This window comes from Benincasa hispida, chromosome 9, assembly GCF_009727055.1.
Source record: "Benincasa hispida cultivar B227 chromosome 9, ASM972705v1, whole genome shotgun sequence".
Classification (NCBI taxonomy): Eukaryota; Viridiplantae; Streptophyta; class Magnoliopsida; order Cucurbitales; family Cucurbitaceae; genus Benincasa; species Benincasa hispida.
This window is the reverse complement of record NC_052357.1, coordinates 69,892,845-69,919,127: the sequence shown is the minus strand read 5'-3', so window position 1 is coordinate 69,919,127 and position 26,283 is coordinate 69,892,845. Positions and strand designations below refer to the sequence as shown.

Sequence of the window (26,283 nt, the reverse complement as noted above, 5' to 3'; positions counted from 1 at the left end):
CTGCCGATGGCACACGAGTTCCTCTTGCAACCTCCACCCCCGTTTTAGGGAAAACGGTTTTAGAAAACGGGTTTGGAGAAAAGGTTTTCGTAAGAAGATGTGAGTGTGAATAAGAAAGAAAGATTGTTAGTAGACTAGAAAGCAATAGCAACAACAACGGCTTTTATAGAGTACTACTCCGGGTATGAGGAAATGATGGTTAGTCTTATCCCGCATATAGTGCATTCTGAACAAAAAGCCAACTGGCGCCTTGCATATGCAAAAGGGCGAGTGGTCACTTACAACTGAAAATGTAAAGAAAGCAAGCTAACTACACTAATACAATACAGGATTGAAAGTAAGCTAGAAGGGTTGGATTGGGCATGGCCATGGGCAACAGGCCCTGGACAAGCATGACCATATATCTCTTCCCCACTTAATTGTGACGTCCCGTCAACCGACCTTATTCAAACCTCATGTGGAGCTGCATTCTTCAAAAGTTTCTTCGGCCCGCTTTTTCCCCAAAAAACTGATCTTCGTCGGGAGATCCTTCCATTCACTAAGAACTCTGTCAGTTCTCGTCTGGGCTTTCCAAACGCGTCGTTTCTTTATCAGTTTTGGCAACTTCTTCTCAGCAGGAAAACTCTTCATACGTGACGGGCGCCTTAGCTGTTTCATGTTCGTCTCGGGATCGGGATAAGCTGCGTTCAGATATCACATGGATGACGATGAATCTATCCATGTAGGTAACTGAACCCTGTATGGAGCTTCCCGACCTTCCAATTACCTCCCACGGACCTTCTATTTCTTTACAGCCGTTGGCTCTCTGCCTCGGAAACGAAAACTGCTTCGCGGTCGTAGCTGTGATCAGACCTTCCCCAGCTTTGAACTCAAGGGCTCCGCTTCTTATCAGCCCACTTCTCACCTCTTCGATGCTCTATTTCTGAGCGGTTAGGCGCGGCGATCTCAATGGTTTTCTCCACTCTTTAGTGAAGTTATGTGCTGCAGACTTTTGCCGCTAGGTCCACAAGTGTGCATGAGTGGTCTGTCGCGCACACCACTTGAAGGCGTTTTCCGTTTTGTTGCGAACTGTTGGCTATTGAAGCTGAACTACCACATCTAACAACGGAACCATTCTTCTGCTAGCGTCAATATGATTCTCAATATTCTCTCGAGCATACTGTTGTATATGTTATTGTTGGGTTTGCCTTTTTGGTTTGGACATATGTTAATCTTAAACGAATACATTGCAAACCTTTGTTGAACTTTGAAGAATATACAAAAAAATAACACGCTCGTATACGTTTGGATGAATTATAAACATGTTTTTGTTTTAAATAGTTATTGTGACATTAGTTGAAAGATTTACTTCCAAATAATATATTATAAAGTTATTGATCAATAATGAGTTTGACTTTCGTTAAAATAGCAAGCTAGGAATATTTGTTCTTCTTTTTATTTTTATAATTTATTATTTTTTGTTAAAAATAGTGGGTGATTGAATAAAATTGAACAAAATGTTTAAAATTGCAAAAATTAAAAATCAGAAGTATACCAAGTATTAAATAGTTATTAATTCTGCTTTCCATCATTCCAACGGGGATAAGGGTCTCCAATAACTTTCATAAACAAATAATGCAATACATTTCAATAAAAGTATTTAAATGTTACAATCTCTACCATTATAGTGATTGGATTGTTGATCTACTTGAGTCGCCTTCTAGCTAGGTATATAAAACTTAACTCCCTTCAAAATTCAACAGATAACAGTACACAGAGGCCTGGGCGTGTTGGTTTGGTTGTGATGATATTGAATTATCTGTTTATCCCATTTTGCTTATTTAAATTTTAGTTTTATATAATTAATTAATTTATATAAAATTAATTTAATTAATTTAATATCTTAATATTAAATTAATAAAACATCAATTCCACCAATATGATTCAAATTCATATAATCAATATTTAAATATTAATTGATTCTCCAATCTCGTTTTAATTTTGATTAAATTAAATGTTTTAATTGCATCGTATATATATATATAAAAAAAAACCCTAAAATCAAAATTCATCCAATCAATTACTCAATTCATTCCAATTTATGAGCTAGTAGAGAGATCTACTGGACCTACAGATCATGTGCTCCAACGATTTGTAATCAATTGGTTAAACTCTTTAAACCGAATTAATTATTTTTCGTTAACTATCAAAACACACCACTATAGCTCGATAGTTGCACTCTCCTCACTATAGATGTATTTCTGTCAATGTTAACCATAATCAGTAAGTCGATTATTCACAAGTTGTTCGTATTTACAATTGGGTTAAAATTACCGTTTTACCCCTGTAAATACGTCTTGTTCCTTAAGCTCCCACCCTCTAATGAACAACTAATTCAGTGAATCATGCCCCTCTCTATCATGAGAGGGCGAGACCCCTATCATTTAAGACCAAGATTCAGCACGTAAGAGAACAACCTATCTGCTAACCCTAAGACGGGTAGGAATGAATTCCATCTCGCAAGGCTATGTCCCCCGCTATCTATCCGGTCTTATCGCCAAAATGGAAGACTTATTGAGCAGTGTTGTTGGACTACTTTCACCCATACAGATCAAAGAAAAATCCCGAATAAATAGAAGTTCATAGCTAGTTCAGGATTAAGATCGAGTTATCCTAGGTTACTTTAATATGAAGTAGTCAGTTTTAACAGTAAATGATCGTTATAAAGAAAAGTGGTTATATCGTGGTCCAGTCTTTATGCAAACTCATTGCATAGGATACCCCCACCCACATGTCTCTACATGAATAATCTGTGGATCACATCATTTGTATTATCTATACAAAATGGGCTGCATTCAATAGTGTTACTAGGATGAGATACCAAATTTTATCAATATACTTATAGACCATTTAGGTTATATACTATTAACTTAAGTTAAAGTATTCATACTATAGTCATGGGTATGTTTATTGGATTTTCATAATAGAATGCAATATCAACAACTTTATCAAATAAGATACTCAATAATATTTTATTGATAAATAGAATGTTTAACACGAAATTTACGAACAACGAGTTCTAGGACATTCCCAACAATATACTCCAAAAAAAAGAAAGTATATCTATGTAATTTACCTTGACAAATAAATAAATTGTATTGTTATGTATTATTGAATGGATAATACTAGGTGTATCCTAAGATGTACTTATATATATGCTTCTCTCTTTTATCACTCACGTCAAAAAAATTAATTAAAATATTTTTAAAATAAATAAAAATAACTTATCACGTATTAAACTATGATAGAACATCAGGGAGGCTCCCCCGAATGCATCAACTATTTTTCTTATTGTGCGGAGTGCGAGCAAAGAAGGTAAGAGAGAGATAAAAAAGAACTTCCCAAACTTCGCAGGCGGTTCCTGAAAAACCCTAATTCTCAACTTTCTCTCTGATCATTTCCAATGGCTTCGCGCTGTCGATCTCTGGCAACCCCAACCATTTCCCTTATTAAATCCACCATAACCAAACCCTCCATTAAACCCAGACCCGCCGCTTCCTTCACCCTCTGTTCTTCACCTACAATTTCTAGGTAAGCAAGATTATTGAACTATTTTCTTACCCCATTAGTTAGAATTTCTCTTCTTGGTGGTTTTACCTTTTGCTTGGTTTTTTTTTTTTTTTTTTTTTCTCTTTCTAATATACATTTCTTAGATTACTAACAGAGAGCTTTGATTCTTCAGGTCGGTTCCCCAGTTGGGTTCCCTTCAATCTCTGCTTCCTCTTCATTCGGCAGTCTCTTCTGCTCGACTAATCTCATGTCTTGGAATTGATTCATTGTTCTCGAGGTCGTTATCTCAGGGTATGCTCTGCAGTGCAAACCCAGGAGTTTGATATCTCCATTCTTTATAATTTATTATCTGTAAGCTACATTTTTACTCTTGTATTTGATCGAATTTTCTATTGTTTGCTAATCATCCTGTGAATAAAATGCTTATATGGGAGTTATGATTCTGCTTAAATATAGTCCAATTTGAAGTTTGAATGTCAATTTAATTTTATGCTTGTTCCGTTAGTTTACGGTGTGGGCTCTTTCAGTATCACTTTGTAAGTGTTTGCTCTTGATTCTCTTCTGCATCTTATTAAAAGCCTGATGCCAGGCTGTGTTCTTTGGTTTAAATTTGGGTTTCAAGTTAACTAACCAAATAACGAAAGCAACTAATATTCTAATTGAATTGACTTATTACTGACGAAAATAGATAACCCCTGGCCAAATTGGGAAATAATTGTTACATTTTAAGAATTCTACTTTTTATTTTTCTGTGCCAATAGTCCATTAATATGAAATTCCGATAATTTTCACTGGATGCGTTGTTCATGGAACTCTTGTTTATGTTATGTACATCGTATAAACTGCATTGTTCACAGAACTCTTGGACCCTTGGTTATGTTGTGCACATTCTATAAACTCGCATAGTGCTGCCAATTGTTGATTTGCCCTTAAAAATGCTAATTTCTACAGAGGCCAGATCGAGAGAGTGATATTATGTGAACTGTATGGAGATGAATTATGCCAATTAACAATTCTTCTTATGTTTAGAAAAGACAAAACATACAAGAATTTACATAAAGACTGATGTAAGTGTTAGTTTTTACTAACTAGAAGTGAAGTAAGTTTTTTTTTTTAAAAAAAAAAAAAATAAATGAAAAGAAGTGACTCGTTGAAGTTAGTTTACTTACTAGAAGTGAAGTTGGTTATATCGGTCCTGTTATCTTAATGCATGTGAGTACTTCGTTGTGGGGATTTAATCATTGATTCATAAAAATCACTCTGGATTTTTCTAATAGAGCTACATTCTTCGTAGTTCAATAGTTGAAGTTCTAACTTCTAGGATACTATGACCTAGACATACCGAAGATCCAATATGATCCAATAGTATTAGTTATTATTGAAAGTAACTTGATGTTTATTATTTTTCTCAAAGTATCCAAATAGTCAAAATATTTATTCTCCATTGCTGTTGCATGTGTCACTTTTGAACTTAACATCAAATCTAGTTCTGGTTCTTGAAGAGAATGTATTTAACTGGATTTTGAGATAGTGTAGTAACTCTTATGGGTGGGGTAATAGACAAGCTTCTGAGAAAGTGGAGAACAATAATATTCATGTAGATGTAGCACACATTTAGTTGTTGTAGATCATAAGTATAGCTTATGTGTGTGTGTGTGTGTGTGTGTATATATATATATAAAAAAAATAATTCTGCAACTCCATCTGTTCTGAGGAGATTTTTCATCCTTAATCCAACTTATATTTAGTGGGCTTAACATCTTTTGAATTGGTGATTGATTAATATAAGAGAAAGATGGGCTGCTATAACTACAAGGGTGAATAGTGATGTTATTTGAGGACAGATGAATGCTTCATCTATGATCGAAATATTTTCTGTCATATGTTTGGCCTTCCGTTTTAGATGCTCTTTTACTTTTGTCCATTGATGTAGCCCTCGGTTTAGTTGATTCTCCATCAGCAATTTAGAGGGTAGCATTTGTTTGAACTTTGAAGTAGCTCCTCCTCCACTTGAAGTGAATGCTTAAGTAATTCTGGTTTTTCACTGTTTCAGAATTGGGTCTCTGTGTGCCGCGATAAGGGATGGAATTTAAGAGAACGCTCTGATTGAAGTGTGGGATACACAAAGGATGGCGAAACAAATACTCTGTTAATCATTTATTGGAGATTCCCCGGTCTCTATTTTGTTGTTTAGGTTGAGGTTATAACTGATGAGACAACCCCAGTCCAGAATGCGTTACCCTTTCCCCAATTGATCTCTCATTTTCATATAAATTTTGTTATCTGCGTATTTCCAACACAATGTTGCTCCCTAGTGAATTAGACTCATTGCTGTTGTTATCATCATTACACTAGGCCAAGCAACGGAAAACTGCAAATTCTTCGTTTTAATCCTTTTTTTAGCACTTCTCTTTGATTTTTGCAAGCCTCTAGTTTGAAATTTGCTGCTACTCTAAGCCCTTTGTAGGTTGCTGCGTACATAAAGAAACGTTATCTATATGATAAATTAGTAGTGCGCACGTAGGTATTAGGTATCTTTAGCTGAATGTGCGAATATTACCATAATATATGTATATAAAGTAATTAAATAAATGTATTGTGGTATCTTTGGCACGTGAGATTGTGAGTGGGAATTGGAAACGGTGTCGTTGGAGTGTTCCCCATTTCTCATCTACTTTCTTTGACCATGTCGCTACCATGTCCACATAATACCATTACACATTCATGTGCCCTTCAATCTCTCTTTTATCCTTACCTGATTGCTTCCAATTGCGTAATTCTAAATCCAATTCTTTTTCTTATCCTTCTTACCACAGTAATGAGTGAAATTGCTTTTAGGAACCTTAAACTTTGCTTGGCTCTGCTTATATTTTGCTTGGTACAGAAATAGAAGGAACTTTAGGGTTCATGTTTCTGGAAAGATAACTGATAGGTACAGGCTGTGGTTATTGTCAGAAGAGAAGAGTTGGGGAAGAGGGGACATCTTAAAAATGAATCTATTTAGTTTCAAAATTTTTTGCTTCCCGCTTGCTTGATTTTGCTCTGTTTTTAATGTCTGGATTTCAGGATGCAGCTTTATTTATTATTTTTTCTTCTTCTGCTTTATACAGCTCGTTTCAGTATTAATCATATTCATTATACCATGTTAATGCTCTCCCACTTTCTCTCCTTTTGATTTTTTTCGGATAATTAATGAATGAGGGCTTAAGTTTTGAATTCTAAGTTTAACTTTGCAGACAGATTATTTTTCTTTTCTAGTAATAATTATAATAATAATAAAAGTATTTCGTGCAGAAAGAGAGGCATGTGATGTGACTGTGAGCACCCAAAGGATTAATCCTAAGGTTTTGGACTTGGGTATTGTATATTGTTGATTATTAAATAAGAAAAAGTGAATCTGAAATCAGTAATCAATTATTACCAATTTATCCTATGATTGACACAAATAATTTTTAAACCAATATTCTCTTTGCTTCTTACCCTTCTGGCAGTGGCAATACTAATTACCATAATTATCCCTGCACTCTAACTTGTTTTTTTCTTTCACAAATTTTCTTTTAATTTTTGTTTTTATCCTCTCTCTCTCTCTCAAAAGTTAAAAATTAAAAAGTACAGTGCATATTGTACAATTCACTGCCAGTGGTGTCCTTCAGATTTTTCTAAACATTCTCTGCATTACCTATTTAAACCACCATTGGATCAGCTGGGTTTTACTGCCATTTTTGTTCCTCCGTTTTTTCTTTTTTCAAAAAAAAAATCCACTGCTGTAATAAAATTTCCTCTTATCTGTACTTTTGCCAACTTCAAGACATAACCTTTTCTTCCCTCTTTTCTTTTCTTTTCAATTTCCCCCCAAAATTAATTTCACACAATTCTATAATGAATAACCTCTCACTATCAGACGAACAATGAACAAATTTTTAGTAAACGTTGGATGAACGATGAACGATGAACAATAGATTTATTTTCTTTCAGATGAATGACTAAACGAAGGGAAAAAAGTGAAATGAAAATTCTCGTTCTCGAGTGAAAGAAAGAGTGGAAAAGTAAAAAAAGTCTTGCGACGAACGGATGGTTTATCGTATCGTGTGACGATTAGGGATTTCATCACATGACCTAAAGCATCAAACCTTCCACCCAATAGTTGGGACTGCGGCTAAAGCCTAATTAGTTGTAAAACTCAATTAGTCAAAAAAACATAAAAAGACTTGCTACGAATCCTCTGCGACGACTGCGACGATATGGGCTCTCATCACATACCCTAAAACGTCAAACCTCTCGTCCATTAATTGGGCCTGCAACTAAAGTCCAATTAGTCGCAAAGGCACTTGCGTCGAACGTGCGTTTCGTTGCATCCAACGTCGTTAGGCAATGACTATTGGTGTTAAATGTTGCATTATTGCAACTTTTTTTTTTGTTTCATTGCATGGTTAGAGACAAAAATAATATTTTGTTGCTAATAATGCGACGATTATAGAATAGTCGCAAATAATTTATCGCTAAAGATCTGATTTCTTGTAGTGCATCATTCCTCTCCAATTTCTAATTTCTTGCAGTGGATCACTCCCCTTCAATTTCTACCCCATTTCCTTTATTTTAACATTAAACTGATATCTTATAAGGAGAGGAAACATAATAAGTTGTATGGAGTTAATATTAATATAATAAAGGGAAGAAGATCAGAAAAAATATTGGAGTGGATTTCAGAGCAAGCCCAACTTTTGGCTTATGAATAAAAGAGAAAAAAGAGACAACTTTAAGAAAAGTGATTATCAGTATGCTAAATTCAAAATTTAAGTTGATTGTTAGAAATTGAATCTAAAAATTAACTCAAGTAAAGTGACTCTAAATCAGATTTTGAAATATAATTAGCCCACTAAATTCAAAAACATTTTCTCTCTTTTTTTCTCTAATTGTCAGGAAACTTGAAGGAAATCAACGGATGGCGTTGGATTTTTGATGGAGGGAGCTATTGGTAGAGGGGCCCTATGTGTTGATGGATCAAATAATCGTCGTCGTTGGATACATGATCAAACCCCATACTCTCATGATGAAGATACTGTTGTTGTTGCTGTGCTCTCATCATCTCTTTTTGCCGCCGGAGTTCCATAACTTTCCGGTGAGAATTCGAGTGTTTCGTCAGTACGAACGTGGGGCTCGCCGCTGGTCGGTATTCCGGTACCAGGCGGCCAGACTTGTACCGAACCCCACAAGCATTACACAACGTCTTTGGGCCCATTGGGCCCGTTCGCCACTGCGGCGTTTTGTCGGTGGCGCAATGGAGGCATTTACGGCCTTCCCCATTGCCGGCGGACGACGTGTCATCCGGGGTTTCTTTCTTCTTGGCGGTTTTCTTAGCGGTGTTTGGATGTGGCGTGAGCGTGACGACAACGTCGGTTTCTGAGGAGGAATTTGTGGGGGAGAGTACGGATAATCTGGAGTTCCATATGCAGGGCGCCGCCCGAGACCGCTTGCTACGAGCGGCTTTAGCCGGTACGGAGAGTCCGGGTGAGTGGTTCCGGTTCAATCCGGTCTGGAATTCTCGAGTTTTTGAGGCGTCATCCTCATGGTCGGTCCGGGAATTCATCCCGGATATCAAACTCAGCTTCTCCAAGTCGTCAGCTGAGAAAGAATCTTCCACGAAATTGGAAAGCCATTCGAGCTCAGCCAAGTCATCGTACTGAAGAAATGGCGAACAAAACACAATACAAAATTGGACAAAAAATGAATTCAGACATTGTTTTGAGAAAATTGAAAAAGAGAAATGGGAAAACAATGAATGTGGTTCGTTATTACCGGCACACCGAGGTCGGTGGAGAAATTGGCGTCTGCGAAATTATAGTTGTGGCCATTGTTGTGTTGTTCGAAATTGGGGTAGGAATTGCATGAATCGAGTAAAGTAAGAGTGGAGGAATCGGTAGAGGTAGGGGTTTGGTTGTCGAAAGTTCCGTCGGTGAAGACAACGTCGTCGTCATTAGAGAAGTCTAAAAGATCCTCGACGATGAAATGGTCGGCAGTAGCAGCAGCGGCGGAGGATGGGACGACGGTGGTTTTATTTGCGTCTGAGGACTGGCGGTTTTCGGTAGGGAATTGAGAGCAAAAACCGGGCTGGAAATATTCGGGTCCTTCCATTAGAGTTAATGTGTGTGGGCAAAAATTGAGGGTTTGTGAATGGGAAATAGTGAGGAAAGTAGCGATTGAGAAGGAGAAAAAAGTGAGAGAGAGGAAAATGAGAGAGTGGCCGAGAGTGAAGTGTGAAGGAGTTATGGCTATGTAAGATGAGAGAGAAAGATAGAGATAACTTTTTTTCTTTCCTTTTTTTTTTTCCCCTTTTTTTTAATTTTTTAATTTGCATCCAAAGGAGACAGGAAGACAGCTAAAATGGATAGAGATAAATCAAAATGTATATACCCACAGGAAAAAGGAAGGGGGAAAAAAGAAGGTAAAAAAGTGGGAAAAATGAGAGATTAATTAAATGGAAAGAATGGGGATGAAGTAAGTTGTTTTAAGGTCCGTTGGGATTCAAAGAAAATGCCGTGTGTTTGACTTTGGATTAATGTAGTGACGGGTAAAAAAACAAAGGAGGCACGTGCCAAAGATGCTGAAGAATGAAATCGAGTAGTAGGGGATGAAATGAAATTGCATTAGTCGCATAACCGACGTCGTTTTGGTGCATGATAAAAAAAAAGAAGAAGAGAAAAATGTATTGCATGCATGGGTCTGAGTGTAATTACCATTTGAGGGGGAAAAAAAGGAAGTACGTACGTTAAAAATTACCTGAATGGAAGGTGATGTTTAAACTGTCGGCCATCATAACACGTGGCAGACATCTAGAAGTGAAGGGTGATGCTGTTAAGCGGGGTCCTTCCGACTCAAATCAATCCCTAGGCAAACACTCTTCTTCCCGCAGTGGATAAGGTCCTTCCCTCCCATTCTCTATTCCTCAAATTTATTCCTATTTTTTTTTTATTTTATTATTATTATTTTTACTATTCAAAGTATTAATTTTAATTTAGGGGGAGGGTGGAACGTGGAAGCTCTGAACTTGGTAAATTAAATAAATAAACAAAGAAGGAAGAGTATGGGACTGGAGAGAGGTGTGGGGGTGGGGTGTGAGTGTGGGGTCCAGTTTGCACGTGATCTAGGTGGGGCCCGTTGTCAGCCAAGCATGTGACTAAGTGCATCGCTCGTGTCCAAACCCTAAACTGGCGGTGGTGTTAAAAATGGAAGAAAAATCAATTGAAAGCAACGCAAATACGGAGCGTTTTGGGTTGCTTCAGTTTGCAGATACCACGTGGGGGAAGGGGAAGGGGAAGTCGAAGTAAAATAGGGGAATAGTTATATCACGTGAGTGGATGGGCTAAGGCACGTGCTGTGAGACCCAAATAAAATTTTGCTGTAGGACTCCATAACCATTTTCCCCTTCACTCCCGGCTAAGTCACATGGGGGGGTGGGAGACGTCGGTTCTGCCTTTTGCTTTCTTGGTGGTTGCTTGTCTCTAAATCCATGTGGACTTTATTTAACACCCACTCTCTTCCCAATTTCAACTTTATCACTATTTTTTTAGAATTTTTTTTTTTTTTATTTTCCCATCATTATATTCTTTTTAGGTTCCCATCCTTCATTCTTTTCCCTACCTTAGTAATCAACAATTCCTGATCCCAATACCCATTTTAATCATCCCCCTGCACTCTTTTCTAAGTCACCCCTTCAAAAATAAAAATCCCAATGTACCTTAAATTTTAAAGAAAGCAAATAGTAACTAACTATTCCAAGTCATGATGAATTGAATTAGTACAATGCAATTGGTGCATAACCTTGGTGGACCTGAAATTAGCGTACAATGTTGTTAACAGGCTTTAGTATTAGGCCCAAACACAAACTTGATGCGCCTAGCCCAGCCCAAATTGGAAAAAAAACGTGGGCCGGTTGGCCGGTTATCCAGCCCATTACCGGCCCATACAAGAGGGCTATTTCTTGGAGTTCTGGTCCGGCCCAATGTCTTTATCATTTTCATAAAATAGGGAGACGTGGACCGGAAGGTGGAAACTGTTGAGTGTGAACCTCCCGTCGACGTTCAATCTGACAGCGTCTTCCACGGCGCTGCGATCATTCGTATAGGATTCTGTTATCGCAGAAACATCCACAAGTCTGATACAGTGAATCGCCATGGTGGATAAGAAGCAGGAGCGGAGCAACTTTCGACCGGGGGAGTGGTTGAATCTAATGGTGACAGAGCCCTACTATCTCTCTCATTTTCTAGCCTTCTTTTCCTATTTAGTAATTCGAAGTTCTGCAAATCATATCCTCTTCTATAACATCACACATATTCTTCTTTGCCGGGTATCAATTCTCACTTCTCCAATTTGATACAACTCTTAATTTCCATTTTTCTATTGTTTATATTGTAGTAGGTGCCTTTAGTACTCGGACGACCTAATTTCGCTCATTGTTTTCTTGTTTCTTGTTCATCTCTTTAGGAGCTGCAAGCGATTTTGGTGTTTCTGATTTTCTGCATGTTTAAGGTATCTTCCACATCCTATAGTAGTATTTTAAATTTCTATTTTTAGGGTAAAGAGAGTTTGAATATTTTAATTTCGAGTAGTTAGATTTTATATCGATTGATGTTTGGGAAATATGAGTAATTAGTTCTTGAATGATGCTTGAGCACTTAATTGGTACTAACGATTGTATTCTCTTTTCACGCCAGATGGTGAGAGGAGAGACGCCGGAGGCCTTTATTGCCGATATGCTGTTGTTTGTTAAGGTAGTTACTCCCTTCGTTATTGATTAGGAAATTTCTTGTGATGAAAATTGATTCGACATCTATCGGAAACTAACTGTGGAGTCGAGTGGATCATACGTTGCTCTGCTGCACATAGTGACTTTGATGTTGTTCCTGTAGTTTCACCCTGGTCTTATTCGGTTGTAGCGGGTCTTTTATATTATCTTTGCTCATTGATCAACTGACCTGGTTTTTCAATTCGTTCAGATTTTTCTAGTTGCTCTCGCTTCTATGATGGATTATCACCTTGCAATTTGGTATGTAATCGTGTTTACAGGTAAGAGTGTTTTTTTTTTTTTTTTTTTTTGGGGGGGGGGGGGGGCGGTTTAAATCCATGTTGTGCTCATAAATTTATTGATGGGTGTCAATTGTGATATGATAGTATGCTATTTCCTTTTCCTTCTACACAGGGATATACATCTTTACTCAACAACCTGTTTTCCAAGGATCAGGTTTGAAATAAGATCAACTTTACCCTTCAATTCCTTTTTGTCTTTTAACTCTCCTGGAATCTTACAAAACCCTTGTACAACAAAATTATTGTCCAGTGAGTCTAGTATATTATATGCTTGCAATGTGATTTACATAAATTGCTTTTTCTTTCCTGTTAAACTCGTTTCTGTAGGTACCTGTAGTAAGTTAACTCCACTGCAGCTGGAATCCTTGCTGACCGAGGGGAACAACAAGTCAAGATTCTGGCTGGTTCATTCTACAGTCTCTTTACCTAGTACTTTCTTTGCTATAAAATTTTGAGTTACTACACATTTTTTTTTAGCAACTGTTCTCTAATGTATACTGTAATAGTAGGTGTTTTCAACTTGATTGAGTGAGTTGCAACATTTTGAGGCAGGAAGCTTAATTTACTTCTTAAATTATTTTTAGTTTGTAGATAGAGAAACAGCGAGAGTACAAAATTGATAATAGGAAAATCTGTCAGACAAAACAATATGGAGAGTTTCATGATGAAACTTGAAATAGCATAGCTCTTATGGACATATTAATCCATGTTAGACATATAAATAAATTGATGATCATTAACTACGATGGGATAGGTTGACCTAGTGATGAATAGGGACCATGTAAATAATAAAGGGATTAGAAGAAATGAATTCAAGTTATGATGACCATTGTACCTAAAAAGCACAAATACAAATATGAAACACATATTCGACACAACACACAGATACAATGACATGTCATTTCTTTTAAATGTAGGACATGGACATAACAATGACAGATTTATCAAAATATATGCTCTCAAAAAATATATATGTTTTGATATAAGAAGGAAATTCAAATTCAACAAGTTTATGTATTTATAGGCTTTAAAGAGGTGTTTGATGTATTTATCTCTTTAAAATTATTGTTTTTTCCTTGTATAATTTACTTTTCAATTTAATATGCTTAACAAGTATAAGTATTCAATATGTGTCTAGCAAATGTTAGACCCATATTAGCTTTGTACACAGGGTTTAACACATCCAGGGTTTTAAAAAGCCCTCCCTGGCACGTGCCTAGGCTTAAGGTGCAGCTTTTGTGCTTCGCCTTGAAAAGGTGAGCCTCACAAAATAAGATGCACCTGCCTTTTGTGAAGCCCTAAGGCTTAAAGCCTTGAGCTTGGAGGTTTTTTCATTATGTTTTAAACATAGTAATAATTAGGGTTTTTCTTCTTTATTAACTTAAAAAAAATCAAATTTACTAAGCCTAAATGCAAACTTCTTGTGTTTAGTGGCCTTTTTTTATATTTGCAGTTTCCACATCAACTATGTTTTTTGTGCTTTATGTAGTACTTTTATATATAGTGTGTCTCACAAAAAAAAATCCTTTTTTTTTTCTTGTCTTCTGCCCCAAAAAATTATCGTGCAGCTTTTAAAAACATTGCACACATCTATTGTGCTAACAAGGGTCAAGTCCAACACGTGTCCAACAAGTGCAGAGTATCCAAGTGTCTTACACGAACATACTATCTGAACTAAAGTGTCTATGCTTCTTATGTAGCTACTTACCAGGGTTTATGAGTTATTTTGGGAACCAGATATAGCAAGGTAAAATAGTTCTCATGTGAGAATAGTCGAGATATGAGCAAGTTGGCTTAGACACGTATAGTTTATAGGGTATGAAAACAGAAAAAAAGTAATAAGTTAATGATTATGTAAATAAGATCAAGCTGTTGATAATTTAGTACATCCAAAGATTCCATAATATTTTCGGTGTTGAAATTAAATTAAGTTCCTTTTCCTTTTTTCTTTGGATGTTTGCTAGAAGCAATTAACTTGGTCTCTCGGAATTAACTTTATTTCCCGAAATTGAGAATCCACCTCTGCAAATCTGTACTCCAGATTTTAACTTCTGAGCAACTTTTATGCATTGACAAGTTCAAATGCTTATAATCTGTATGTCATTTTATCATGTATACAGAATTCTCATCTTTCTTGATTTTCTTTAGTGCTTAATGGAGATGGCTTTCCCAAATTGCTAGGTTGAGTTTCGTGTTTCCTTCTCAGTTGACTGCATACGGTCTAGTAGATGCTTGCCTGAGCTATCAGTTACGTGAGTACTTTGCCTTTTACTGTGTTGATGGATTCAGGGAGAGGAGAGTTTATAAGAAATTGTGTTGCTTCTGTATCAGCAATTGTTCTTGTCTATCTTTGGTGTTGTCTTTTCTGTTGAATTTGATATAGAAATTTTTCATGTTTCACATATGAAAACCTGGAAATCTTCACCCTTGAGCACAGCTAGATCGGCTCCATGGATCTGAAACACTGATTTTTTTATTTTTTTATTTTTGTAATTCTATATATATTTCCCCCCCACCATATGACCACACTTTTTGCTTGAAGTAGCTTAGATTTGTATTCACGTCTTCTTAAGCAGATATTCAAACAAACATCTATCATTTGGAGTAGTTGATCTTGGGCTCTTTCCAAATGTTGCTGAGAAATTTGGAATATCACTTGGTGGTAATTGTTTTTGAATTTCTGAATTCGAATGTCATTTTTCAGTTTTGCAAAGACTAAGCAATCAGAATATCTTATAACTTCCGAATGAATTTATCAGGAAGTATGAATCAGCTCCCTACCTATATCTTATTTGAGAATGCAGCTGAGATTGCTCGCCTTCCAGATTTGGATTTTGAAATAAAAGCATACCCTCCAATAACCAAGGTAACCTTCTTTTTGGAACGGTTTTAATATTTTTGGGCGTACAAATATGGATAATTTTCAGAAAGTGAAGACAGCATGGCTTGCATTAGTTCATTTAAAGTACTTATTGATGCCATTTCTTTTCTTCTGAAAGAAATGCCTGTTGATATAATATTACGTCCACTTCTTCCCACATTTCTTTACAAAATAAATAAATAAGAGTTGAATACCTGTCGATGATGGACAATATTTCACTGCTTTTGGATTTTTTTTTTTTCCAACCTTTGACAACCAAATTTGGTAGGGCTGTCCGTGTGAATAGTGAAGATGCATGCAAGTTGGTTTGAATGCTCATGAATTATTTTTTTTTTAAAAAAAAAAAAAAAACCTAATTGCCAAACAACAATTATAATTAGTTTCTTTTTTCCTTTTTATAAGTACAATACAACAAATGGAGGAATGGGGTTTTAAATCTCCTACTTCAAGAGGAGTACATAATGTCAATTATGGCTGAGCGACGTCCTAATTATATTATATTTCAAGTAAATAAAATCATAAATAACCAAATTATCATAAAGATTGCCATCTGAACTGAAGCAACCCAATTACATGGCCAATCAATTCCGAATACATGGCCTACTTAATGTCTATACGAGGAGACTTTCCATGAATGATGTTGGAGGATCACCTTATTGAGTTAGCTTCTATAGGTTTTCAACATATGCGAGGTGGTTCTCTATTTGATGTTTTGACCAATAGATTGAGTTAGCTTCTTTCGTGATCCAAGTAGTCTCTTTTTAACTTCTTGGTTCTATCTTGTTGCAGCGACTTCTCTGCAGACATTTTGACCTTGATTGCCGCCTACTTGAGTATGTGTTTGGAAAATAGCATCATCAGGTTGTGTGCTTCAGTCAATCAGCGTATCTGCTTTCTTTCTTGCTTCATGTGATCTATATCCAATATGAGTTATAGTATCCACTGAGAATAGAATTCGATCATGTTTTGATTCCAATTATGTAACGGGCTCGAATTATAAACTAGTGATGATATTTCTGTCCGGAGTTTGTAATTTCAGGCCACTGGGGAGCATGAGTCCTGTAAAGTTTATACTGACCGATTTAGAACCTGAGTAATGCAAATATATGGGATTCCAAGTTGGAGGGAAGTTTCCTGTGGAATCACCCTCATTTTTAAATACAAAAGATTCAATGATAGCCACTATTATTGACTTTGTTAGTTTATCAAATATCATATCTTTACCTAATCTATCTAATCGCTATCAATTTCTTAAGATTAAGTTGATCGGCTCCTCTTGTCCTAGTCATGTTTAATAACTCGTTTTCATTTTGGGTTGATTGAGTGTTTGTTCTTGACTTGGTATGGGAAGAAATCATGAGGCATACTTGGTAGTCTGTAGCTAGTAAAAGATTCATAATGGGTCGGTCAATTCATATGCCTCAGATTTTTTTTTTCTTTCTTTTTAAATTTTAAGAAATGCCGTCGTCAAGAACTTACACCACCCTGAAGAACACGTTAAAGATCAATGGTTTAGTATAACAGAATTTACAAACAGTTGGTTTGTCTTCAAGTAACTTAGAGTGTTTGGATTTTTAGCTAGCCAATAGGTACAAGAAGAATTGGTTAGTGGGTTTATAATGATTGCTACATTTTTTGGTTCTTATTTTAAAAGTTTTTGTTTCGATGAATACCACATAAAAAATTGTCAATTTGCTTCAACTGTTTGAATTCTGTCCCTGTGGTAAGAGTTGGAGCTGAAGAAGTTGAGCCACACGATTGCTGCAAACAACCTGACTTCTATTTTGTCTAATCTCTTATTTTTTATTTTTTTATTTTTTAATTATTAATTTGATATAATTTGTTACAGAAATCTTGTCTGTTACTCTTTTTGTTATTGAAATCATGTCCCAGACTCCCAATATCATTCAAAGTAAGTGAAGTTTGTAATCACAGATTTAAGTTTGCAGAAGTCACAAATGTTCTTAGTTGTCGTGGACTGGAATTTGGTTTCTGCCATTAAACTGGCATGCGCGGCAGAGTCTGTCCTGCTAGGCCCATGCCTTGGATTAGCATCGTTCTTAATTAACTCTTAAAACTTCAAATACACGTCTTCCTTTATTAAAAAAAAAGAAGAAAGAAAAAAAACTCTCCAGATTTGCAGGTCATTTTCAGTAGCTTAAAAACCACGAACCCCATGTTTAAAAAGAGTGAAAGAACGTCAGCAATGATTTGAAGAAACCTAGGAAGGAGTACAACTAGAAACATCAAAATGATAAGGAAACGACGGAAAGACAGGGAACAAAATCTGAAAAAAAAAAAAAAAAAAAAAAGAGAGAGAGAGAGAGAGACCAAAATCAGTAGTAATGGGCCCCATGGATAAAAATGGTAACCCGAGATTGGCGTCAGAAAGCGCCGGCGGGGTGATGACGACGATCGATGAATTGAAGTAAAAGAATAGGAAATGATTGATTAGGGAAAGGGGTAACAAAGACGGACCACGCTTGCCCGCACATTCTTGTAATTGCCTGTGTAATTTTGATGAAACAGTATCGTTGGTAGAGTTGTGTTTGGCGATGTTGGGTAAAACCAAAGCCACAGTCTGGAGTCGGCGTGCTTCTTCTTTCTTACGCTTTCCCCTATTTTTAACTTCTTTCCAATTTCCACCCCTTGCCTCGCTCTTTTCACCTTATACACATAGTTGGTGCCAACTATGACCAAATCCATGTTATTAAATTCTCGTCCATATGTCTATGTTTTCATTATTTGATAGCAACATGAGGAGTAAATTGTTATTTCTATTTATATGATAGAAAAATATGTGAACATAAAGAAAATAAGCAACAAAATGTCACTAATATAAATAAATATAAATAATAGATACGTTAACTTTTTTAAAAATCATAAAATGTTTATTTATTAATTTAAGTTTATTTATTAATTTTTTAAATTTTTAATTTTTATAATTTTATTTCCATAGAAATTTTAAACCTTGACCATGAACTTATTCTATCAATTTTGAGGTCCCATATTTACTCTCCCACATATTATCTAAAAAAATAACAATACATATATCTAATCAAAATTATGAGATCTCTTCATTTTCTCAAGATTAGATCTTGACACTCTCTCAAGATAGTGTCCCCTAGATCCACTATTCTTGGCTTGAATTTTCTTTTTTCTATACTGAATACCCATTTGGATTTTATAGATTTTGATAATATTAGATAAATATAGGATTCTATCTATCTTAAAACCACAAAAAAAAAAAATCATACATACACTTGGAATTAAAAGTTTGTTGATGTTTTAATTTCATTTCGGTTGTTTTACTACTTTTGTTGGTGTGTTGTGTTCCATTTTTTCGAAAGTCAACCTCTCTTACATTTTGGAGACATATTTGGGGCACAAGCATCGGTCGCTGATGATTTAGGTGGAAAGTGCATGAATTTCTTTTTATAAAAGCAACATTTTTTTTTAACTAATAAGTATTTTATAACGGCTTGTTGTTTAAAATGCTCAACCTCAAAAAAAAAAAAAAAAATGAAATGACACATGAAAGTTAAAACCATAGAAATTAAAATGATAATTTGATCTAAAGTTTTCTAATTCTAATACTTTTTAGTTTTAACTTAAAATTGATTCGTTTTGTCTAATTAGGTACCTTAGAAAATGTGAAATTACATATAATGAAGATTTAATTCAAGATTCAGTTTAAGTTGTAAAGATGGCAATGTGTCTTTGATTTTAGGTTACCAATTTGCATATCCCCAACGAGGAGACAAAGGGTACATTCTGCCAAAGTTGTTAGGTAATTAAGGAACAAAAGTTTTTGCAAATATCTATTTCAAAGGTCCTTGTTGTGTAAATATAGTATTATTAAATTATTGAAATTTTACTTTTTTTAATCCATGAGGGTATTTTGGGTTTTTAACCACAGAAGGTAAATGGGAGAGAGGTGAAGAAACACGAGGTCCCACTTCCCCATAAGAATGTCCCTTCTGCTTTTGGCGCAAACTCTGATACGCCGAAAGAAACGACACGCGTTTCTAATCCTGTGGTCCCAGATTTTTCATATCATTTTCTCCCATGTACCTGCGCCGCACCTTATTTTTCCCCATACGTACTGTACCGTATTTCCATACCGTAATTGTAAAAAAAATTGTTAAATCATCATTTTCGACACGTGGAGTTTTTTTTTTTAAAAAAATAAAAATTTAGTCCATATACCTTATAATATCCAATTTTAACCAATGTATTTCCAATACTGCTAGTTTCGATGCTTTTTATTTTTAATTAACATTTTCGTTATAAAATTTGAAAACATTTTATTTTTTTCTTGAAAATTATGATAATTATCTGAGAAATTTCGATAAAAAAAAAATGTGGTGAATATTTAGACAAAGGATTAGGGTTGTATCAATGTTTTCCTGAAACTGAAATGCCATCTTTTAAACTCCTTAATTATCTCAATAGTTTATGTTGCTGTGTGTCACAAAAGATTCATTTGAGAATGAAATGAATGTTGGAAATAATTCATTAAAGTAAATTATATATATACATACATACGTGTATATATATATATATATATATATATATATTAAATAAGTAATATAGTATTTATGAGTTGTTAATACTAGGAAAAAGAATATGTATTTAGTAAAAAATGTTGGGAAGAAAATGGGATGTTTCTCTCTCTAAGCGCACTGCTTTTGAATTACTATTGGGAGCACGATTATAAAGTTAACAAAAGGTCACGCGTGCTGGCCCCACTCTTTTCTTGGGTCCACACGTGTGGTCCACCCCCCACACGCTTTTACACGTTCTTTCCTTCCTTTCTCTTCACGTTCTTCCCAATCTTCCCCCTTTGCTTTTCTTTTTTTTCTTCCTTTTATTTTTCCTTTTTTGATTCTTCTTAAATACTCATTTTCCACGGTTATTAAATAAAATAGAGTTATATCATTTTTTTTTCACTTTTTAATATGTTTTTGTGATAATTTTGGATTTAAAAACTTCTTTTTAATACTGAAGGTATGATTTTTATTTACTATTATTATTTTTTAAGTCTTTGACGATAGAAGAAAAAATAATTGCCCCTGACGAAGGCAATATGTGTCATTGTCTATTCAATCATGCTCGGATTAACCAAATATAAAAATGTTATTGTCCAAAATTTCACTTTATATAGATGATAGAATCCAAATTTTATACTTAGAAATAAATCTAATCCACCAAATAAAAATTTACCATTTGATTTGTTTTAGTGAAAAAAAAATTTGAATGCCGCTCAACTACATTCATCTTTATGCAGTCTACTATGTTGTCCAAACACATTTGTCATGTGGTAAACTCTTTGGGACGTTTAGGGTAAGAAGTTGATTATTATAGTCCTAAATTATTATAGTTAGGTTATAATAGTTTGTATTTGTGATGTAAATTATTTTAGTTTGAATTATAATAGTACGTGTTTGAAGTGTAAATTATTTTAGTTTGAGAGGTGTAAAATAGTAAATACTGTAGCAAATGAGAGTTTTGAAATAGTGTTGACTATAGTTAATTAAGAACTATAAAATAGTCTTTACTATAACAAAAGATGTTATTATAATCTTATGACAATCATTATCCCAAATATCCTCTTTATTTATTTATTTTTTTAAGAATAATATTTTAAAATTTTTCAATTTGGTTGAAGTTGACTTTTTGGTAAGTATAGTCCAAAATACACTGAATTTTAGCGAGTCTATAAACAAGAAAATGAATCTAATCGAGATGCAATTTTAATAACTTACGTACATTCCTTTCTTTTCTTTTTGTAATGCTATCGTATAAATTTCGATCAAATTTGAAAACCAACCATTTATTTCTATTAAAAAAAAGTCATAATTGAGTGATTAAAAAAATGTTTTTATGATAAGTAAAATATACAAAAGATGTGATTCGTTTTCTCACTTGAGAGTGGTCAAATAACAAATTTACATTAGATAAAATATGTTTTTAATTAAAGAAAACTGCTTGAATCAATAATGTAGCGTGTTCACATAACCAATTCGATTATTTAAAAACTTATTTTTAATGTCATTACCAATAACTCTTCAAATATGTTGATAGAAGAAGATAATTTAAAATACCCCTTCCCATCACCTTTCTTTAATTGTTCACAAATTAAAATTTAAATAGTTCCACCGTGCAAATAGTTTATTCAAAAAACAAATTTATAATAACAAAAAATTAATTCTTTTTTTAAAACGACAACTAGATAGCTTTTGTGTAAATTTATTTTAAAACAATAACCACAGATCAAGTTGCCTTTTTTTGATTTGGAAAATATATTAGTATAAGTAAAGTAAGAATTAAAAAATGTAAATACAATTAATAATTGAGCACATTATGAATATTAAAATTAGAAGTGCAAAAAATATAAAAATAATAATAGTTGCAAAGTGGTGGGGCCTAGCTTCTGCACTCGAAGCAGCCCACAAAGAAAGAAGGGATATTTTTATATTCATACACAAAAACTTAGAGCCCTTCTTTTACGGTGAGATTAGGATATGGTTTTTGAATATCCAATTACAATAGTAATTATTTGTTTATTTTGTAAGACCGCGTATTTATATAATCTCTAAATCAACTAAAAAAATAAAAGAAAAGTGAGGAAAAAAAAAGTGCCATTTGGTTTGGTCTGCCATTGTTTGCTTAATGACCCAATAATCAAGGGGGTCACTGTTTGCATAAATAATAAGGATTAAATCAACAAAAGTTAGGTGAATACACCTTACAATCTTTATAATCTTATGTTAATGTGCACTAATTTCAAGGTTTCATATTTATCTGAAATTTGAAACTGAATTCTACATTCTTTTATAATTACTAAAGATACAATTTTCATCTAATTATTCTTTGCCGCCGGAGTTCCATCTTCGCGGTGAGAATTCGAGTGTTACGTCAGTACGAACGTGGGGGGGTCGCCGCTGGTCGGTATTCCGGTACCAGGCCGGCCAGACTTTGTACCGAACCACAAGCATTACACAACGTCTTGGGAGCCCATTGGGCCGTTCGCCACTGCGCGCGTTTTTGTCGGTGGCGCATGGAGGCATTCGGCCTTCCCATCTGCCGGCGGACGACGTGTCATCCGGCGGGTTTCTTTTCTTCTGTGGCGGTTTTCTTGAGCGGTGTTTGATTTTGTGGCGTGAGCGTGACGACAACGTCGGTTTCTGAGAGGAATTTGTGCGGGGAGAGTACGGAAATCTTGGAGTTCCATATGCCAGGGCGGCCGCCCGAGACCGCTGCTACGCAGCGGCTTTAGCCGTACGAGGAGAGTCCGGGTGAGTGGTTCGTTCAATCCGGTTCTGGAAATTCTCGAGTTTTGAGGCGTCATCCTCATGGTCGGTCCGGGGAATATCCCGGATATCAAACTTCAGCTTCTCCAACGTCAAGCTGATGAAAGAATCTTCCACGAACATTGGAAAGCCATTCGAGCTCAGCCAAGTCATCGTACTGAAGAATGGCGAACAAAACCAATACAATTGGACAAAAAATGAATCAGACATTGTTTTGAGAAAATTGAAAAAGAGAAATGGAAAACAATGAATGTGGTTAGTTATTACCGGCACACCGAGGTTCGGTGGAGAAATTGCGTCCTGCCAGAATTATAGTATTGTGGCCATTCGTTGTCGTTGTTCGAAAATTTGGGTGTAGGAATTGCATGAATCGCGACGTAAAGTAAGAGTGGAGGGAATCGTAAGGTAGTGGTTTGGTTGTCGAAAGTTCCGTCGGTGAAGACAACGTCCGTCGTCATTAGAGAAGTCCTAAAAGATCCTCTGACGATGAATGTCGGCAGTTAGCAGCAAGCGGGGAGGATGGGACGACCGGTGGTTTTATTGCGTCTGAGGACTGGCGGTTTTCGGTAGGGGAATTGAGAGGCAAAACCGGCTGGAAATATTCGGGCCTTCCATTAGAGTTAATGTGTGTGGGCAAAAATTGAGGGTTTGTGAAGGGAAATAGTGAGAAAGTAGCCGATTTTTGAGAAGGAGAAAAAAGTGAGAGAGAGGAAAATGAGAGAGTGGGCCGAGAGTGAGTGTGAAGGAGTTATGGCTATGTAAGATTGAGAGAGAAAGATAGAGCATACTTTTTTTTTCTTCCTGTTTTTTTTTTTTTCCTCTTTTTTTTTATTTTTAATTTGCATCCAAAGGAGACAGGAAACAGCTAAAATGGATAGAGATATCAAAATGTATATTACCACACAGGAAAAAGGAAGGGGGACAGAAAAGAAGGTAAAAAAGTGGGAAAAGAATGAGAAGTATTAATTAAATGGAAGAATGGGGATGAAGTAAGTTGGTTTTAACAGGTTCCGTTGGGATTCCAAGAAAATGCCGTGTGTTTGACTTTTGGATTAATGTAGTGACGGGTAAAAAAACAAAGGGGCATAACGTGCCCAAGAGATGCTGAAGAATGAAATCGAGTATAGGGCGAATGAAATGAAATTGCATAGTCGCATACCGACGTCGTTTTGGTGCATGATAAAAAAAAAGAAGAAAGAAATTGTATTGCCATGCATGGGTCTGAGTGTAATTTACCATTTGAGGGGGAAAAAAAGGAAGTACGTACGTTTAAAAATTACCTGATGGGAAGGTGGATGTTTAAACTGTCGGGCATCATAACCACGTGGCAGACATCTAGAAGTGAAGGGCTGATGCTGTTAAGCGGGGTCCTTCCGACTCAAATCAATCCTAGGCAAACACTCTTCTTTCCGCAGTGGAATAAGGTCCTTCCCTCCATTCTCTATTCCTCAAATTTATTTCCTATTTTTTTTTTTTATTTTTATTATATTATTTTTAACTATTCAAGTATTTAATTTTAATTTAGGGGGAGGGTGGAACGTGGAGCTCTGACTTGGTAAATTAAAATTAAAATAAACAAAGAAGGAGAGCCTATGGACTGGAAGAGAGGTGTGGGCCAGGTGGGGGTGTGAGTGTGGGGTCCAGTTTGGCCGGATCTAGGTGGGGGCCCGTTGTCAGCCAAGCATAGCTGACTAAGTGCATCGCTCGTGTCCAAACCCTAAACTGGCGGTGTGTTTAAAATGGAAGAAAAAACAATTGAAAGCCAACGCAAATCCACGGGAGCGTTTTTGGGTTGCTTCAAGTTTGCCAGATACCACGGTTGGGGGGAAGGGGAAGGGGAAGTCGAAGTAAGAATTAGGGAATGTGTATTTCAGCGTGAGTGTGGAATGGAGCGTTCAAGGCACCGTGCTGTGAACGCCAAATAGAAATTTTGCTTGTAGGACTCCATAAGCCAATTTTCCCCTCACTCCGGCTAACGTCACATGGGGGGGTGGGAGACGTGGTTTCTGCCTTTGCTTCTTGTGGTGCTTGTTCTGCGACAATCCATTGGACCTTTATGTAAGCACCCACTCTCTTCCCAATTTCAACTTTATCATATATTTTTTAGTAATTTTTTTTTTTTTATGATTTCCCATTCATTATATTCTTTTTAGGTTTCCATCTCATTATTCTTTTCCACCTTAGTAAATCAACAAATTCGCTGAATCCCCATATACCCATTTTAATCATCCCCCTAGCACTCTTTCTAAGGTCACCCCTCAAAAATAAAAATCCCAATTGTACCTTAGAATTCTAAAGAAAGCAAAATAGTAAACTAAACTATTGCCAAGTCCATGAGTGAATTGATAATAGTACAATGCAATTGGTGCATAAGGCCTTTGTGGCTGGAGGATTGCGCGCTGGTACAATTAAGTTGAAAGGGCGTGCTAGTGCCTGAAAACAAACCTCGTGCATGCGTGCGGTAACAGGCCTTATGCTTACTTGCGCACGCAATGATTGGCTGCCCAGGCAAGTGGAAAGAAAAAAAAATACGTCGGCCGGTGGTGGGTGCCCGTGTTATCCAGGGCCGCGGCTGATTACCGGGCCCAATACACAGGAGGGCTAATTTCTGGGAAGTTCTGCGTGTCCGGCCAAGTTGTCGTTTATCAGTTTTCATAAGAATAGTGGAGCACGTTGGACCGGAAGGTGGAACACTGTGAGTGGTGGAAGGGCCTCGCGTCGACTGTTCGAATCTGACAGCGGTCTTTCTCACGGCGCCTGCGTATCATATCTGTTAGTAGGATTCTGTGTATCGCGGAAAATCACCACAGAGTCTGATACAGAGTGAATCGCCATGGGTGCGATAAGAATGAGAGAGTGTCGTGAGCATTACTTTCGAACCGGGGAGTGGTTTGATCATTAATGGTGACAGAGCCCTACTATACTCCGCCGAGCCCTCTCTCATTCTTCACCTTCTTTCTCACTATTTAGTAATGTCGAAGGTTCTGCCAAGATCATATCCTCTTCAGTAACATCACACATATTCTCTTGCCGGGTATCAAGTTTCACTTGCTCCAATTTGATACAACTCTTAGTTTCCGATTTTTCTCCATGTGTTTTATTGTAGTAGGTGTCCTTTATGTACTCGGTACGATCCCTAATTATCGCTTCTCTGTTTTCTTGTTTCTGTTGCATCCTTAGGAGCTGGCAAGCTGATTTTGGTGTTTTCTGTTTCGCAATGGTTAAGGTTATTCTTCCAGCGATCCTTATAGTGAGATGTTGTTAATTTCATATTGTTTAGGTAAAGGAGTTTGAATATTGTAATTTCGAGTAGTTAGATTTAATCATGATGCTGTAGAAATGAGAAATTAGTTCTTGATGATGCCGTTGAGCACTGTAATTGGTACTAACGAATTGTATTCTCTTTTCAACGTGTTCCAGATGGTGACGAGGACGAGACCGCCGGAGGCCTTT

At 36.0% G+C, this 26,283-nt stretch overlaps 3 protein-coding genes and 1 pseudogene across 4 annotated transcripts; 2 read left to right on the top strand and 2 right to left on the bottom strand.

The window, feature by feature from the left end:
- Positions 1 to 3,292: 3,292 nt before the first annotated feature.
- LOC120085281 (protein NONRESPONDING TO OXYLIPINS 2, mitochondrial) lies at positions 3,293 to 5,974 on the top strand. Of its 2 annotated transcripts, none has more exons than XM_039041191.1 (3): positions 3,293 to 3,570; positions 3,722 to 3,840; positions 5,603 to 5,974. In XM_039041191.1, exons 1-3 carry the CDS (start codon positions 3,443 to 3,445, stop codon positions 5,626 to 5,628), a joined length of 273 nt encoding a protein of 90 aa, XP_038897119.1. In that variant the 5' UTR covers positions 3,293 to 3,442; the 3' UTR covers positions 5,629 to 5,974. The 2 variants fall into 2 exon arrangements, with proteins under 2 accessions (XP_038897119.1, XP_038897118.1); XM_039041190.1 differs by having other exon boundaries at positions 3,722 to 3,900.
- A 2,330-nt stretch (positions 5,975 to 8,304) lies between these two features.
- On the bottom strand, positions 8,305 to 10,527 carry LOC120085842 (GATA transcription factor 9-like). Its single transcript, XM_039042061.1, has 2 exons — positions 9,346 to 10,527; positions 8,305 to 9,229 (listed from the first exon to the last, which is right to left on the bottom strand). Exons 1-2 carry the CDS (start codon positions 9,679 to 9,681, stop codon positions 8,519 to 8,521), a joined length of 1,047 nt encoding a protein of 348 aa, XP_038897989.1. The 5' UTR covers positions 9,682 to 10,527; the 3' UTR covers positions 8,305 to 8,518.
- A 1,192-nt stretch (positions 10,528 to 11,719) lies between these two features.
- LOC120085843 (thioredoxin-related transmembrane protein 2) lies at positions 11,720 to 16,706 on the top strand. Its single transcript, XM_039042062.1, has 10 exons — positions 11,720 to 11,893; positions 12,031 to 12,075; positions 12,261 to 12,317; positions 12,543 to 12,612; positions 12,746 to 12,787; positions 12,961 to 13,037; positions 14,815 to 14,885; positions 15,210 to 15,295; positions 15,393 to 15,499; positions 16,304 to 16,706. The coding sequence occupies exons 1-10, from the start codon at positions 11,720 to 11,722 to the stop codon at positions 16,364 to 16,366; spliced, it is 792 nt and encodes a 263-aa protein (XP_038897990.1). The 3' UTR covers positions 16,367 to 16,706.
- A 5,669-nt stretch (positions 16,707 to 22,375) lies between these two features.
- On the bottom strand, positions 22,376 to 25,665 carry LOC120084871 (annotated as a pseudogene).
- Positions 25,666 to 26,283: the final 618 nt, after the last annotated feature.

Coding starts and splice junctions, on each gene's coding strand:
- LOC120085842 (XM_039042061.1), bottom strand. CDS start 9,681: ATGGAAGGACCCGAATATTTCCAGCCCGGTTTTTGCTCTCAATTCCCT. Junction 9,230..9,345: donor CCACCGACCTCGGTGTGCCG/GTAATAACGAAC, acceptor CCATTTCTTCAG/TACGATGACTTGGCTGAGCT.
- LOC120085281 (XM_039041190.1), top strand. CDS start 3,443: ATGGCTTCGCGCTGTCGATCTCTGGCAACCCCAACCATTTCCCTTATT. Junction 3,571..3,721: donor TCTTCACCTACAATTTCTAG/GTAAGCAAGATT, acceptor TTGATTCTTCAG/GTCGGTTCCCCAGTTGGGTT.
- LOC120085843 (XM_039042062.1), top strand. CDS start 11,720: ATGGTGGATAAGAAGCAGGAGCGGAGCAACTTTCGACCGGGGGAGTGG. Junction 12,318..12,542: donor ATATGCTGTTGTTTGTTAAG/GTAGTTACTCCC, acceptor CAATTCGTTCAG/ATTTTTCTAGTTGCTCTCGC. Junction 12,788..12,960: donor ACCTGTTTTCCAAGGATCAG/GTTTGAAATAAG, acceptor TCGTTTCTGTAG/GTACCTGTAGTAAGTTAACT.